At 40.6% G+C, this 17,531-nt stretch overlaps 1 protein-coding gene across 2 annotated transcripts in view; it reads right to left on the reverse strand.

The window, feature by feature from the left end:
- Window positions 1–551: 551 nt before the first annotated feature.
- The window catches only part of LYPD6 (LY6/PLAUR domain containing 6), a 133,217-nt gene continuing 116,237 nt past the window's right edge, over window positions 552–17,531 (reverse strand). For both annotated transcript variants that reach the window (XM_045164125.1, XM_006047600.4), the window contains 2 exons: window positions 5,786–5,916; window positions 552–3,707 (listed from right to left, as the gene is read on the reverse strand). In XM_045164125.1, coding sequence (XP_045020060.1) covers window positions 3,540–3,707; window positions 5,786–5,916 — 299 coding nt within the window. In that variant the 3' untranslated portion in view covers window positions 552–3,539. The remainder of the gene's footprint in view (window positions 3,708–5,785; window positions 5,917–17,531) is intronic.

Here is a 17,531-nt window from a genome sequence, read left to right on the forward strand (position 1 = left end):
AATGAGCTGGAGTTTTTCAAGGTCATTTTCAATGTCTATCATTTTACTAAGAAAAATGCAATAAAAGTGTTGCATAGCTAAAAATGACATTTTTACTATTTAAATATTTGTTTCCTGTTGCAGAAGATACTGTCAAGGGAAAATGTTTTCTATTGCATCATCACTAATATAATCGACCCCAAGAATAAAATAAAATTTGAAAATAAAGAGGTAATGGGATAGCACTTAAATATATAGATACACACACACACACACACCTTTTTCTATTTCCTGATTTATCAAAGAAATGGTCTAGGGAAACTGCACATCTGATTGAAGGGTCTGGTAATCTTTCCTTCTTTGATTTTCTGCAGCACTTACTGTCTGTATGAAACATTTGGCATGGGTGAATTGTCTTGTGTCTTTTCGTGCATGTATTTCTTGTCTATACAACTAAGTGAGCTCCTGGAAGGAAGCTCCCTTCAACACTGAGCCCAGTCAATGCCTTGTACGTAACCTGGGTGCCTTAGTCATTGATTGGCATGTGCATTGCAGGGAGGAGCCTGGTGAGATACACTTAAAATCTTTATTCATTGATTTACAATATGTACAATATTTACAAAATTTAGGCATTAAATCCCATATTGACGTGAATGCTGTGGGAAGTCTAAAAATAAATAAATGGCACGTAGGTTCATATACACATCGCGGCTCTTTGCACTTCATCACCAACTGTAGGATTTAATGAGATTTAAGGTGGTAGAAAGTTCAGATGGATGACTGGTCCTGGACCTTCCACATGAATAGCCCTTCCTTGGCTCCTCGAGGCTGGGGTTGGTGAGTAAACTACTTTCTTTGAAGAGAGTGAAATACCAGTCATTCTATAGGCACATGGGTGCACAAAGCCACACCCATGTGGAGTTTGCAGTGACCTCTTGGGCGGCAGGTAAGTTCGCACCATTGCAGACCCGGTCCCTCCACACCAGTCAGGGAGGCTTTGGAGAGGCGCCTTCTTATGAAGAACCAAGATTTGGACTTTATCTCTTATTCTAATCACATGCAGTACATGGAAGGTGGCAGTGGAGAGTGACCCATGCATGAAAATGTATTTGTAGGTATATACAACATCAAACTGTCATTGTCTTATGCCATCTTCAGATGTAGGATCAACCTGCCTCCTCTTTGACAGCAAAAGGAATGAATGAAAAAGATATACCTCACCCCCCGAAGAAGAAACACTGTCTGGGGTCATACACAAATGACATCCTGTGGAAGCAGGACTAAACAAATTCCACATATAAGATGAAAAAGTACCCATGATGTTAGGCCTGGAAGTTTTCCTAGGGGTGGCAATTCTATCTTCCCTTTCTCTTCCATCCTGCCTCATCCCACATAACCTAAACCAGAAGGAAAAGCTTCTTAGAGCCTCAGTACCTTCATCTGTCAAGTGTAAATACTAGTAACATTCCTTACAGGGCTCTCACAGGGCTTATATGACCCAGCTCACGTAAAGTGCTTAGCCTAGCGTCTGGCATCTAAGAGGTGCTTAGTAAATGTCTTGCTTTCTCTCCCTCTACTTCCCCTACCCCAGTTGTAAGCAACATATTGATAAGCCTACCAAACTCAGAATTAAGGCCATTTGATGCAATTAAAATGATTTTGTATCAGAGTTTCTGATGTCAGTTCCCATTTGGTCCCTTCGGGGGTGAGGGGTATCTCATTTTATGAGTCCAAGATCTCTTCCTGTGCAGGGCAGATGGCCCCCAACAACTGTGCTCCTAATCAGTAATGATTCCACCGAAGTCCATGCAAAGATATGCCCTAACCCTGCTGAGAAACTCATACCAGTGATGGTCACCACCTGAATACTTCTCGGACAGCACCACTGAGGAAACCATGAGCAAAAACCCTGAGGCCAACACGTTACTCTTTTTCATAAGTTTTTTCAACACTGGTGCAAGTATTATAGATAATTTTCAGCAAACATATATTACAAGCTCTACCACCGTTGAAAAATATTCTGATTTGATTGTTTTGTTCAGAATAAAGAATCTTTTACAATATACCTTAGTTTCTAGTTATGCCATACAAAAATAAATATTATATAAGTGATTTATAAGGAAGAAGAAAAAATTGTAACTTGAGGTGCCAAAAATATAGGAAGGATGGTGAAAGTTTTACCATTTACTTCAAAAGCAATCATCTGAAACCAAGAAAAACTTCTCTCTGGGTTTTTGTACTATTCTCATCATGACCCTACTGGCCCACCTGCTTCTCATCCTGGGATATTATGACTTCTTTCCCTATCAATCTGGAGACAACATAATGCAGAAACTTCTCCCTGAAGTCACGGGGGATTTGGAAGAGAAAGAACAAAGGAGGCTCTTGGGCAGTGTAAATTGCAGATGAAAGGTTTAGCAGAGACACTGACTGGGCACTCACAAACGAATCAATTCCACACGTCTTCCTTTCATTCTGAAATCCTTTCTCTGTCTCGATTAGCCATGCCTGAATAGAAGCTCACGCTTAGAGGAAATAAGCCCGTCTTGCTGTCAGCCACTTTGGATACCTATTAGTCCAAGTAGAATCGAGAATTTCATGGAGCAAAATTAGGTGCCAGTCAAGGCTAATCTCACCAATTATATGAAGGGATAAACAGCCACCTTATGAATGCTAATTCAATTAAGTTGGGAAAAATCCTTTTCCAGCCACCTCTCCTCTCATACAAAAAACCTTATGATTGCCTTTTTTATCCCATGCAGAAAAAAGGGAGTATGATTCCTATCACTGGGACAGGAATATTGGGACAATTAAATTGGACAAACTGCTTACTATTTTTCTAGGGACATAGATCAGAATTGCCAAGGAAATTGTCCATTCACTTGGGAATCAAAGTTTTTAAAACTCTAAAGCTGTAAGTGAATTCATGGTTGGACCACCTAAATCAGTGGTCACTGACCTTTCTCCTGAAGAACACAGATCTATATGTGTCCATATAACATATTGGGGCTTCCCAGGTGGCACTAATGGTAAACAATCCACCTGCCAATGCAGGAGACAAGAGACTCAGGTTCCATCCCTGGGTTGCAAAGATCCCCTGGAGTAGGAAATGGCACCCCACTCCAGTATTCTTGCCTAGGAAATTCCATGGACAGAAGAGCCTGGTGGGTTATAGTCCATGGGGTCACAAAGCGTCAGACACGACAGAGCGACTGAGCACACACAACATCTCAGCGGGTCCCAGGATTTCTGTGGTTCTTGCATGTATTGCAAATTAAGAGCCCCAGATCTCAGTAAACAAAAAACTATGTTTTAGGGGGAAAACAAATGCTTATGGCATAGAATTCAGGCGTTGTTTGGGGGCAGGCTGCTTTGATGAGGTCTTGAAATGACTACATTGAAGCAATGCTTATTCCTTGTGGTAAGCAGAAGTGCTTGGCTGTGAAGACATCCGAGTGCTGTGTTTTCACATATGTGACTACTGTCAGGCCAATGCCTCATGCATGACTACCGACCCTCAAGGCCCCCAGGGATTGCTACTACAGGGTGCCTCTGAGCTGCTATAATGTAAGTCCCAACCACACCCACAAGCAGGACACTATCACGGACATGCAGTGTGGGTGCCCATTCGTCTGATTTATGGGTGATGTTGTAGCAAATGTGGCATCAGTTTCATTTCGGGGGAGCGGCAAGTTACAGATATTTCCTTCACAACAGGAAGTGCAGACCTGAAAGAAAGGAAGAGAAAAAGAAGGGGGATGAGGAGCTGGCAGATGAAGGGGGCAGAGAGTTTTGAAGGAATCGGCTCCTTCACAGCAAGATGCAAATGAAAATTACCTGTTCTACAAAGGAAACACCAACTCTGTGTTTAAGTGGGTGGGATGAAATTTCACCTGGAAGTGTTGTGATCAAAATAAAACCTCCTGCCCAGACTAAACTTCTAGGGATATGCGTTCTGTTTTTCACATCCTACCAAGTGGTTCTTATGGGTTTCCCTGGTGGCTCAGATGGTAATAGAATCTGTGTGCAATGCAGGAAACCTGGGTTCAATCCTGGTGGGGAAGATCCCCTGGAGAAGGGAATGGCAACCCACTCCATTATTCTAGCCTGGAGAATTCCATGGACTGAGGAGCCTGGCAAGCTACAGTCCACGGGGTTGCAAAGAGTCGGACACAACTGAGCACAACAACATCTGGCTATTATACCATTTTACAGCCTTCCAAGGTCTCAGTTATTCCATCTGTGAAATGGGAATTGTCAAACTTAGGTTTGTCAGAGAGGTTCTCTGACTACTTGAGGAAGCTGTTAAGATAGTAATTAATTTGCCACATTCACAGTGAAAGTGAAATGCCTACAACCCAGTCAATTTAAACTTATTTAACTTTCATTAGAACTATCTGCATAATTATCTCCACTCCCGTGGGTAAGTTAAAATTTGAAGAGCTTTCATTTATGCAGTTACTCCTGCTTTATACTGCTTTCCTCATGCAGCATAAGAAAAAAAAAAACCCAAAAGATTATTGACAGAAATTATTTTAGGCCATGGCTCCCAAAGTACAGTAATCTCAGCTTCAACTACGAAGTTACTAGAAATGCAAAATCTCACACTTCACCCAAAATTTAGCAATTTAGAATGTGCATTTGAACAAGATCCCCAAGTGATTCATATGCACAGTAATGTTTGAAAAACTCTTTGATACTTAATATCTTACACAGTTGTTATCTTGCAGAGATCTGAGTTTGGTCATAGGTGACATGGACTAGGAAGACATCATGTTGAAGAGAGAAACCAAAGGTCAGAAGTGAGTTTGGATTCTGTCACTAGTTCACCTGAGCATATGAATCACTTTTCTGACCTACAGCTTCCTTCTTGGTAAAGTATCACCATAATATCTGAAAGCCAAGCTTAGCTTGGAGTGGGGTAGGGGGGTCTGGTCAAGTAAAACCCTTGGGTTTACGTTTCATATTTCAATTATTATTTATGACCATAATTTCTCAATAAACAAACAAAAAAAATGAATTCCTAGTGTATTTCACAAGTCACTTGAAAACTGAGTGTTGTCTTAGGAGAAAGAAGCCCCTGCTAATAGTGAGAGTGGGGGCTGCCTCCAGCCACCAGGAAGGTGGCCCAATGGGGAGAAGAGGGCAGCTTCCAAGGTCAAGGACTGACATACAAGACCTGTACAGCCAGCTTTGAATGAATGGCGGGAGAGTCAGGGGTATTCCCCATTCCAATCCTGAGTCTGGCTGCCCTTCTCTGAGTCTTGCCATTTTCCTTCAAGGCTGCCTTTGAAGTCTGTTCTACACTGAGTGCTTCTGTCCAGGGACCAGATGGAGTTTAAGGAAAGTAAACCCACAGGAAACAGCAGGGTCTCCTGTTACCGGCTCAAATGACTCAGGAGCCAATGTCTTAGTGTTAGTCACTCAATCATGTCCGACACTTTGTGACCCCAGGAGCCAACAGATAACTTCCAAATCAACGTCCCAATAAAGATATGAGCTCCACTTTACAGAAAGTTATCAAAGCTAAATTGCCTTGTCTATCCTCAGTTGAATGAACTTAATAATTTTCAATACTTTCCTGGTGTTGTGTTTACATAATTTATACTGGTTATCCTATACCCTGATATAAGTTTTTATTATTTTAGTACCAACATGAAAGGAAGCATCTTTTCATAATGGTATGAAGACAGTCAAAAGTCAGCCTACATGGGGGAGGAGGCTCATGGAGCTCATGAGCCCTAGTGGGCATCTGGAGAGGAGGAAGCCTGACTATGGTGTCCCATCATTTGCTTGGTTGCCAGACCTTGTGGCCTTCATGCTCGGAGTCTCTGCAGCCAGTGGACAAGCAGTCTTCCAGTGGAACACAGCGCTTGGTGACAGAGATGCTGTTTCCCGTGACTTCCATGGTGTGCTGAGTGTAGCAGTATCTAGTCTCTGTCAATAGGGAAAACAGGTTTTAATTGAGATGGGAAACATTAGCCCAACCTAGATGAAAATGAAACAACAGGAGTGTCGACACTAAGCTCTAATGGCACCCTGAACATACACTGTGTTAAGTTGATATCCAATCCCAAGACCTCCTTGGAGACATCCACTTCGCTGTGATAGAAGGAGACCTTCTGAATAACACTGCTCTCTGCCCATAAAATCCTCATAAACCAAGACCTAGTGGTATCACTCGTTGTCTTCCAACAAATTTTGCCACTGCCAAATTTTGCCACAGTACTGATTTTTATTTTTAGGGCATGAGAGGTTTGGAGGAATGATTTAGGATGGGCGAATCATATAATTTTCAGGAAGACGACGGGGTGAAAAGTCCAAAGAAACCAAAGTTAAAAGAAAAAAAGTAAGACAGGTAATAAAGATCTTCAAGGAAAGAAAAGACTATAGCAGAGACTGGTGTGTCTGTGTGTGTGTGTGTCCATCCAAGTGTGTGTATAAGTGTCCTTATGTGTGTGCCCATATACAAGATTGGGAAACAGCTATTCCCAAGTATGACAGAATGATTAAAAACACATTCATTGTATCTGGAGAAAATGACTTCACCCAAAAGAAAGAACTTCTAGCCTATGAGCACAGTTGAATCCTACAATTCATGACAGGAGAAAACTAATCCAGCAGTAAGAGTCATCTTTCCCCAGCGCGATTTCAGTTTCTTTCCAAAAAGGCAGATGGACACCATGAAGTGAGTTTTCAGAGTCCCTCTAAACTTAGGAGTCTGAAAACTTGAGATTTCCTCCAAAATTCCATTGAGAATTTTTTAACTTGGAATTTAAAGAATAAAGAAAAATGACTTTGTCAATGTAATTCTTTAAGGCCTCTAGGCAGTGTTCAGCTTTCTAAGCCTGGGATTTAGGAGAATGTTCCTGCTTCACTGTCAGATTGAAAAAAATAATAATAACTCTTAAGAAATGCCACCGAGCTGTTTTTCATCCATATCTTGGACCCAACTTTGCATGCTTTATACATTTTGGATATTTAGTGGCTAAAATAGAATTATGACCTTCTGTGATATTATTTATTAGGCAATAAAAATTCCCCTCACCAAAGTACTAAAGTCAAGAGAAGAAAGCTCAGGAATTTTAGGCCCAGAGAATGAGCTAATACCACACTGACATATTCTGGGGGTCAAGAAAATCAGGGGTTTAATATTCTTCCCAGACACCCTCACCCAATAGAATCTGAGTGGCCTGCTTGAGTCTTGCTAAGGGTAAAAACGTGTCCCACATCGGTGTGGGTACCTGTATTGAGTCTGTGTCAATGCCCTCCCCCAAGGGCTGTTCTCACACTGCACCCAACCAGAATTTCATCATTTGGGACCAGGTCAGGGAAGTTCCTAGTCCCAGGTCAGGGAAGCTCAGGATCTGGGGGCTCTTTGGAGTAGGTAAAAGTAAGGTCACCCTATGAGCTCACAAGAAAATCTGAAAGTTTTGCAGCTGGCGATGGTTCTCTCAAAGTTCTAAAATATTTTAAAATTGAAATGGTTGCTTTTCTGATGAAGAGGAAGTGGCATGATTTTTTACTTATTTTTTAAGCCTTTAGCAGTGTTTAACAAATGGAAGCCAGTGCCCTGAGAGGTTTACCGCATCTTCCAAAGAGGACTGGCTTACTTTAGTACCAGACTTGTATGTTTATGGCCATGTTAATAGATGCCTTTCTCAGCCCCCACCCCAACTTTTAGACATTCAAGAAAGCAATAAAAACAGGAATGTTCTTATCTTCTCTCTCTTCTTCCCACAGACAACCAGGAACAGCTGCCAGAGGTTTTATTGCTCCAAATGTAAATCCGAGCAGATAAGATCATATATTTATGGACTAAGTAAATCATTACATGGTTTCAGTTTGGGAAACTAGGTTTGGCCCCTCAAGTATCGAATTATCTTGTTTTAAGGAAGCCTTAAAATAACAATGGGTAAACTTCATATTACTACTTTTTGTTCATATTTTTATATCTATAGCAAACTCTTTTAATTTATTAACTGGAATAATTAAATGAAAGTAGAGACAATTAATGAACCTGCTTGTTTTTTTTTTTTTCAGGACAATACGCAAAAGACCAATATGTAATAAGCCAATGCTTGCCATTCTGTGGGGAAAATGGTGATCAGTGATGAGACCAGTTAAGAATTTTTTTCTTACATGTCAACAAGTCCAATCCATAAAACAAAGATACATTGAGAACACTCCATTACTTGCAGCCATAGAGACTTCAGATATGAAGTGTGAATCCCTTGGAAATATCCATTCTTACAACATGAAATCCAAGGTGAATTGTGAAATGTTAAAAACCTATATGCAGGTCAGGAAGCAACAGTTAGAACTGGACATGGAACAACAGACTGGTTCGAAATAGGAAAAGGAGTACATCAAGGCTGTATATTGTCACCCTGCTTATTTAACTTATATGCAGAGTACATCATGAGAAACGCTGGGCTGGAAGAAGCACAAGCTGGAATCAAGATTGCCGGGAGAAATATCAATAACCTCAGATATGCAGAAGACACCACCCTTATGGCAGAAAATGAAGAGGAACTAAAGAGCCTCTTGATGAAGGTGAAAGTGGAGAGTGAAAAAGTTGGCTTAAAGCTCAACATTCAGAAAATGAAGATCATGGCATCTGGTCCCCTCACTTCATGGGAAATAGATGAGGAAACAGTGGAAACAGTGTCAGACTTTATTTTTGGGGGCTCCAAAATCACTGCAGATGGTGATTGTAGCCATGAAATTAAAAGACGCTTACTCCTTGGAAGGAAAGTTATGACCCACCTAGATAGCATATTCAAAAGCAGAGACATTACTTTGCCAACAAAGATCTGTCTAGTCAAGGCTATGGTTTTTCCTGTGGTCATGTATGGATGTGAGAGTTGGACTATGAAGAAAGCTGAGAGCCAAAGAATTGATGCTTTTGAACTTGGACTGCAAGGAGATCCAACCAGTCCATCCTAAAGGAGATCAGTCCTGGGTGTTCTTTGGAAGGACTGATGCTAAAGCTGAAACTCCAGTACTTTGGCCACCTCATGTGAAGAGTTGAGTCATTGGAAAAGACTCTGATGCTGGGAGGAATTGGGGGCAGGAGGAGAAGGGGATGACAGAGGATGAGATGGCTGGATGGCATCACCGACTCAATGGATGTGAGTTTGAGTGAACTCCAGGAGTTGGTGATGGACAGGGAGGCCTGGTGTGCTGCAATTCATGGGGTCGCAAAGAGTTGGACACGACTGATCGACTGAACTGAACTGAACTGAACTGAATGTGGAAAAGGATTCGGGAGTTAAATAAGTGTTGGAAATGCTCAAAGTTGAACAGCTTTCTTTAGTGGATAACTTATGAAAGCCTTGAATTGATATTGCGATCTCCAAGGAGGGAGGGCTGGGCAAGCAGGCAGAATTTCCCAAGCAGAACTAGGTGGACCACATGTGACTTATCACTGGATGGTAGGATTGATAAAAATTCAGCCCTGGAGCCCTGCTCCCTATGCATTTTGAATAATCCTTGGGTTAGTAATGAGGTTATATGAGAATCAAGCCTGCTGATAACTTCATAGTAAAAGGATTTCAAAGACTTTTATCTAAAAGATAAAAGATGGATTTGAATTTCTACCAGGTTAGTTTCAGCCTCTAAAATCTCATATTCCACAACTGCATGGAATTCCCAGAGGTGGTGAAACTAAAGTCTTTTACTATGATACTCACAGGCATTCAGCTAAAATCAGAACTGGGTAAGAGAGCTCGATCAACTACTGGAAAACACAAAATATAATTTTTATGAAATTCACACACACACACAGTCTCCTACAGTAGCATAAAGTTGGGTTATGTATTTTAGTACACTCTGCCAATCCATTTCTTTAATTTTACATTTAATGTAATTATTTATATGGTAGCACTTAGTTCTGCCATTTAAATTTTTATTTTCTGTTTGTTCTGCTTTGTGTTTGCTTGTTTTGTCTATTTTCTTTTTCCTCCATTCCTGTGAACACTTTCTAGAATTCCATTTTGATTTTTCTACAGTGTTTTTGGATGTATCTCTTTTTATAGCTTTTTTTTTTTTTAAGTGGTTGCTCAGGTATTGTTACACACATAACTTATCACAGTCTGCTGGCATCATTTTATCAGTTCAAGTGAAGCATAGCAATCTTCCCTCTGTTTATGTCTTATTATCCTCTCTTGTTTGTAAGATAATTGTCTTCAATAATCCCTTACATACATTTAGAACCACATTAGACAGCACTACAAATTTTGCTTCAACCATCAAACATAATTTAGCAAACTCAAGAGTAGAAGTACGGTCATATCATACTATCAAAGACATATTTTCGCTTACCATGTTTTTTCTTCCTTTCTGATATTCCAAGTTTCCTTCTTTCATCATTTTCTTTCTGTATAGAGAACTTACTTTGGCCATTCCTTTAGAGTAGGTCTGCTGGTGAGAAAGTTTCTTTGTTTTCTTTCATCTGAGAATGTCTTATTTCCCGTCTTTCCCAAACAAAATTTTCTCTGGATATGGGATTCTGCATTATTTCTTTTCTAATGCCTGAAAAATGTTGTGCCATTTCCTTCCATCCTCAATGGTTTCTGATGAGAACTTTTGTCAAATAATTTTTCTCTGACAAGGTGTTTTTTCTCTCTTCATCTTTCAGTATTTTTCTTTTAGTTTCAGAAGTTTGACTGTTATGTGTCTTTGTGTAGATTTCTTTAGTTTTATCCTCTTTGGGGTTCACTCAAGTTCTCAAATCTGCAGGATTTCATCTTTAGCTAAATTTGGAAAGTTTCATCCACAATTTCTTTGAGTACTTTTTTCAGCTCTGCCCTTTTTCTACCTTTCTGAGACTCCAACGACACACTGGTAAATCTTTTGTTATACTCCCGCAGATCCCTGAGGCTCTGTTTAGGGAGGGAATTTTTTTTTTTCCTCTCTGTTATTCAGAATTTGGTAATTTCTATTGTTCTACCTTCCAGTTCACTGATTCTTTCCTCTGTTTCTTCCATTCTACTGATGAGCTCATCCACGCTGCTTTAATTTCAGCTATAGTATTAACCGTTTTGAAATTTCCATTTGGTTCTTCTTTATATTTTCTATTTTTTTTTTTGGCTGAGACTTTATTTCTCATTTGTTTCAAGTGTGTTTGTATTTGTTCATTGAAACATTTTTGTTATGGTTACTTTAAATCTTTATTAGCTAATTCAAACATCTTTGTAGCTATCTCATTGCTCAGTCAGTTCAGTCACCCAGTCATGTTGGACTCTGTGACCCCACAGACTGCAGCACACCAGACTTCCCTGTCCATCACCAATTTCGGGAGCTTACTCAAACTCATGTCCATCACATCAGTGATGCCATCCAACCATCTCATCCTCTGTTGTCCCCTTTTCCTCCCACCTTCAATCTCTCCCAGCATCAGGGTTTCTTCCAATGAGTCATTTTTTCTCATCAGGTGGCCAAAGTGTTGAAGTTTCAGCTTCAGTATCAGTCCTTCCAATGAATATTCAGGACTGATTTCCTTTAGGATGAACTGGTTGGATCTCCTTGCAGTCCAAGGGACTCTCAAGAGTTTTCTCCAACAACACAGTTCAAAAGCATCAATTCTTCGGCACCCAGCTTTCTTTGGGAGAAGGCCATGGCACCCCACTCGGACACGACTGAGCAACTTCACTTTCACTTTTCACTTTCATGCATTGGAGGAGGAAATGGCAACCCACTCCAGTGTTCTTGCCTGGAGAATACCAGGGACGATGGGGCCTGGTGGGCTGCCATCTATGGGGTCGCACAGAGTCGGACACGACTGAAGCGACTTAGCAACGATATCTATAACATCTATTCCATTTCTGTAGTTTGAGTGATCTCTTCAAATTTGAAAGTGAAATAATACTATATTTCAATCAGAAGCACAACCTTCACATAGTATAACTGCTTTGGGAAATCGCTTGCCAGGATTTACTAAATCTAAACTTATGCATATCTTAGGAATCAGTAATTCCACCCTTAGATATACATCCAACAAAAAAGATAAGTACTAGAATGTTCATGGAAAAATTATTTATACAAAAAAAACTGGAAACTACAAAAATGCCCAGTGGTAGAATGAATAAGTTATGGCATATACTCACACAGCAATGAGAATGAATTGCCTAGAAGTAGACCTAACAAAATGAATGAATCTCCCATAATATTGAGTGAAAGAACTCAGATACAAGATGGTATATACTGTATGATTCTACTCCTATTAAAAGACCTGATAAGAAACAAAACTAATCTATGCTATTGGAAATCAGGAGGATAATTTCCTTAGTTTTCTAGGGCTGCCATAGTAAAGTAGCACAGTCTGGGGATCTTAAACCACAGAAATTTATTTTCTCACAGGTCTAGAGGCTAGACGTCCAACATCAAGATGTCTGCAAGGTTACTTTTTTCTGAGGCCTCTTTACCTTTCTTATAGATGATCACCTTCTCTCTATATCTTTACATGGTCTTCCCTTTGCATATTTGTGCCCTAATCTCTTCTTATAAGGACGCTAGTCATATTGGGTTAGAACCTACCCCAATAACATCTTCAAATACAGTTTTGTTTGGGGGTACTGGAATGAATTTGTGGATGGCACAATTCAGCCCATAACAGGGCCCTTGGTGGTAGGGACAGTGACTGAAATCAGACATGCTAGAACGTACCGGGGTGTGGAATATGGTCAATTTCTTAATCTGGGTGCCATGCACATGGTAAGATCAGTTTGTAAAAATTCATCATGCTGTTCACTATTCTGTATGGATATCTCAATTTTAAGTTCCATTAAACGAAAGTGAAAGAAAAAAAGAATCCACAATGAAGGAAAATAGACTTACGAGAAAGATGAACTACAAATGAGTTGCAGATAAGCTGAATTATTTAAGGTGTACCCTAATTAGGAATGTTCACATGCTCTCCTCTGGTGTCCAGGAATCTGATTAATCTCGTGGCTTTCCTAGTCCTATCAACTGCTATCCACAGGCCTGTAAAAAATACTGTTTTCTTTTCCAAAGTAAGACATGTCTCAAGGCAGAAAGGAAAAGTAAATAAGTACTTTTCAACCAGATTGAGTCATAACTGCTCTCCTTTACCCTGCAGTCAGCATCTCTTGAAGAAACTACTAAACAGTTACTTCTCATTTTTTAAAAACACCATCCACAGTTCTTAAGGACAAGTGACACTCTTCAGGAATCTCTGCTTTAAAGCAAATCCCTGAAACTCAGAGAGCTATGTGTTTATCTCCAACAAAGACTAAGTAGGTGACTGAAAAGGATGCAATGTGAGTGAGGATAAATAGAACTTTATGATGGACAGTAGTTAAAATCAAAGCGAAACCCAAAAGCATCAAATCAATGCTTCCTATCTGAGGCAATTCTGTTAACAGAAAATATTTCGACAAAAACACTGAGTTGGAGTAGGTCAGATACTCTCAGTTCAGTTCAGTCGCTCAGTCGTGTCTGACTCTTTGCGACCCCAGGGAATGCACCACACCAGGCTTCCCTGTCTATCACCAACTCCCGGAGGTTACTCAAATCCATGTCCATAGAGTTCGTGATACCATCCAACCATCTCATCTTATGTTGTCCCCTTCTCCTCCTGCCTTCAATATTTCCCAGCATCAGGGTCTTTTCTAATGAATCAATTCTTCGCATCAGGTGGCCAAAGTATTGGAGTTTCAGCTTCAGCATCACTCCTTCCAATGAATCTTCAGGGCTATTTCCTTTAGAATTGACTGGTTTGATGTCCTTGCAGTCCAAGGGATTTTCAAGAGTCTTCTCCAACAACACAGTTCAAAAGCATCAATTCTTCGGAGCTCAACTTTCTTTATAGTCCAACTCTCACATCCATACATGACTACTGGAAAAACCATAGCTTTGATAGATGGACCTTTGTTGGTAAAGTAATGTCTCTGCTTTTTAATATAGTCTTAGTTTTCTGAATGTCGAGTTTTAAGCCAACTTTTTCACTCTCCTCTTTCACTTTCATCAAGAGGCCCTGTAGTTCTTCTTCACTTTCTGAAGAAGGGTGGTGTCATCTGCATATCTGAGGTTATTGATGTTTCTACCGGCAATCTTGATTCCAGCTTGTACTTCATCCAACCCAGCATTTCTTATGATGTACTCTCAGTTCAGTTCAGTTCAGTCGCTCAGTCGTGTCTGACTCTTTGCGACCCCATGAATCGCAGCACGCCAAACCTCCCTGTCCATCACCAACTCCCAGAGTTCACTCAGACTTCACGTCCATCAAGTCAGTGATGCCATCTAGCCATCTCATCCTCTGTTGTCCCCTTCTCCTCCTGCCCCCAATCCCTCCCAGCATCAGAGTCTTTTCCAGTAAGTCAACTCTTCGCATGAGGTGGCCAAAGTACTGGAGTTTCAGCTTTAGCATCATTCCTTCCAAAGAAATCCCAGGGCTGATCTCCTTCAGAATGCACTGGTTGGATCTCCTTGCAGTCCAAGGGACTCTCAAGAGTCTTCTCCAACACCACAGTTCCAAAGCATCAATTCTTCGGCGCTCAGCCTTCTTCACAGTCCAACTCTCACATCCATACATGACCACTGGAAAAACCATAGCCTTGACTAGATGGACCTTTGTTGGCAAAGTAATGTCTCTGCTTTTGAATATGCTATCTAGGTTGGTCATAACTTTCTTTCCAAGGAGTAAGCGTCTTTTAATTTCATGGCTGCAGTCACACCTGCAGTGATTTTGGAGCCCAGAAAAATAAAGTCTGACACTGTTTCCACTGTTTCCCCATTTATTTCCCATGAAGTGATGGGACCGGATGCCATAATCTTCGTTTTCTGAATGTTGAGCTTTAAGCCAACTTTTTCACTCTCCAGTTTCACTTGCATCAAGAGGCTTTTGAGTTCCTCTTCACTTTCTGCCATAAGGGTGGTGTCATCTGCATATCCGAGGTTATTGATATTTCTCCCGGCAATCTTGATTCCAGCTTGTGCTTCTTCCAGCCCAGCGTTTCTCATGATGTACTCAGCATAGAAATTAAAGAAGCAGGGTGACAATATACAGCCTTGACGTACTCCTTTTCCTATTTGGAACCAGTCTGTTGTTCCATGTCCAGCTCTAACTGTTGCTTCCTGACCTGTATATAGGTTTCTCAAGAGGCAGGTCAGGTGGTCTGGTATTTCCATCTCTTTCAGAATTTTCCACAGTGATTGTGATCTACACAGTCAAAGGCTTTGGCATAGTCAATAAAGCAGAAATAGATGTTTTTCTGGAACTCTCTTGCTTTTTCCGTGATCCAGAGGATGTTGGCAATTTGATCTCTGGTTCCTCTGCCTTTTCTAAAACCAGCTTGAACATCTAGAAGTTCATGGTTCACGTATTGCTGAAGCCTGGCTTGGAGAATTTTGAGCATTACTTTACTAGCATGTGAGATGAGTGCAATTGTGCGGTAGTTTGAGCATTCTTTGGCATTGCCTTTCTTTGGGATTGGAATGAAAACTGACCTTTTCCAGTCCTGTGGCCACTGCTGAGTTTTCCAAATTTGCTGGCATATTGAGTGCAGCACTTTCACAGCATCATCTTTCAGGATTTGAAATAGCTCAACTGGAATTCCATCACCTCCACTAGCTTTGTTCATAGTGATGCTTTCTAAGGCCCACTTGACTTCACATTCCAGGATGTCTGGCTCTAGGTCAGTGATCACACCATCGTGATTATCTGGGTCGTGAAGATCTTTTTGTACAGTTCTTCTGTGTATTCTTGCCACCTCTTCTTGATATCTTCTGCTTCTGTTAGGTCCATACCGTTTCTGTCCTTTATCGAGCCCATCTTTGCATGAAATGTTCCCTTGGTATCTCTAATTTTCTTGAAGAGATCTCTAGTCTTTCCCATTCTGTTGTTTTCCTCTATTTCTTTGCATTGGTCGCTGAGGAACACTTTCTTATCTCTTCTTGCTACTCTTTGGAACTCAGCATTCAGATGCTTATATCTTTCCTTTTCTCCTTTGCTTTTCACTTCTCTTCTTTTCAGAGCTATTTGTAAGGCCTCCCCAGACAGCCATTTTGCTTTTTTGCATTTCTTTTCCATGGGGATGGTCCTGATCCCTGTCTCCTGTACAATGTCATGAAGCTCATTCCATATTTCCTCAGGCACTCTATCTATCAGATCTAGGCCCTTAAATCTATTTCTCACTTCCACTGTATAATCATAAGGGATTTGATTTAGGTCATACCCGAATGGTCTAGTGGTTTTCCCTACTTTCTTCAATTTAGGTCTGAATTTGGCAGTAAGAAGTTCATGATCTGAGCCACAATCAGCTCATGGTCTTGTTTTTGTTGACTGTATAGAGCTTCTCCACCTTTGGCTTCAAAGAATATAATCAATCTGATTTCGGTGTTGACCATCTGGTGATGTCCATGTGTAGAGTCTTCTCTTGTGTTGTTGGAAGAGGGTACTCTGCATATAAGTTAAATAAGCAGGGTGAGAGTATACAGCCTTGACATACTCCTTTCCTATTTGGAATCAGTCTGTTGTTCCATGTCCAGTTCTAACTGTTTCTTCTTGACCTGCATACAGATTTCTCAGGAGGCAGGTCAGGTGGCCTGGTATTCCCATCTCTTGAAGAATTTTCCACAGTTTGTTGTGATCCACACAGTCAAAAGCTTTGGCGTAGTCAATGAAGCAAAAGTAGATGTTTTTCTGGAACTCTATTGCTTTTTTGATGATCCAGCAGATGTTGGCAATTTGATCTCTTGTTACTTTGCCTTTTATAAACCCAGCTTGAACATCTGGAATTTCACAGTTCACGGTTCACATACTGTTGAAACCTGGCTTGGAGAATTTTGAGCATTACTTTGCTAGTGTGTGAGATGAGTGCAATTGTGCGGTTGTTTAAACATTCTTTGGTATTGCCCCTTCTTTGGGACTGGAATGAAAACTGACATTTTCCAGTTCTGTGGCCACTGCTGAGTTTTCCAAGTTTGCTGGCATATTGAGTGCAGCACTTTCACAGCATCATCTTTTAGGATTTGAAATAGCTCAGCTGGAAGTCCATCACCTCCACTAGCTTTGTTCATAGTGATGTTTCCTAAGGCCCACTTGACTTCACATTCCAGGATGTCTGGTTCTAGGTCAGTGATCACACCATCATGGTTATTTAGGTCATGAAGATCTTTTTTTGTATAGTTCTTCTGTGTATTCTTGTCACCTTTTCTTAATATCTTCTGCTTCTGTTAGGTCCATACCATTTCTGTCCTTTATTGTGTCCATCTTTTCATGAAATTTTCCCTTGGTGTCTCTAATTTTCTTGAAGAGATCTCTAGTCTTTCCCATTCTATTGTTTTCCTCTATTTCTTTGCATTGATCGCTGAGTAAGGCTCTCTTATTTCTCCTTTCTTTGGAACTCTGCATTCAAATGAATATATCTTTCCTTTTCTCCTTTGCCTTTCACTTCTCTTCTTTCCATAGCTGTTTGTAAGGCCTCCTCATACAAGCATTTTGCCTTTTTGCATTTCTTTTTCTTGGGGATGGTCTCGATCACTGCACCCTGCACTTTGTCACAAACCTCCGTCCAGAGTTCTTAAGT

Source organism: Bubalus bubalis, chromosome 2, assembly GCF_019923935.1.
Source record: "Bubalus bubalis isolate 160015118507 breed Murrah chromosome 2, NDDB_SH_1, whole genome shotgun sequence".
NCBI classification, from domain to species: Eukaryota; Metazoa; Chordata; class Mammalia; order Artiodactyla; family Bovidae; genus Bubalus; species Bubalus bubalis.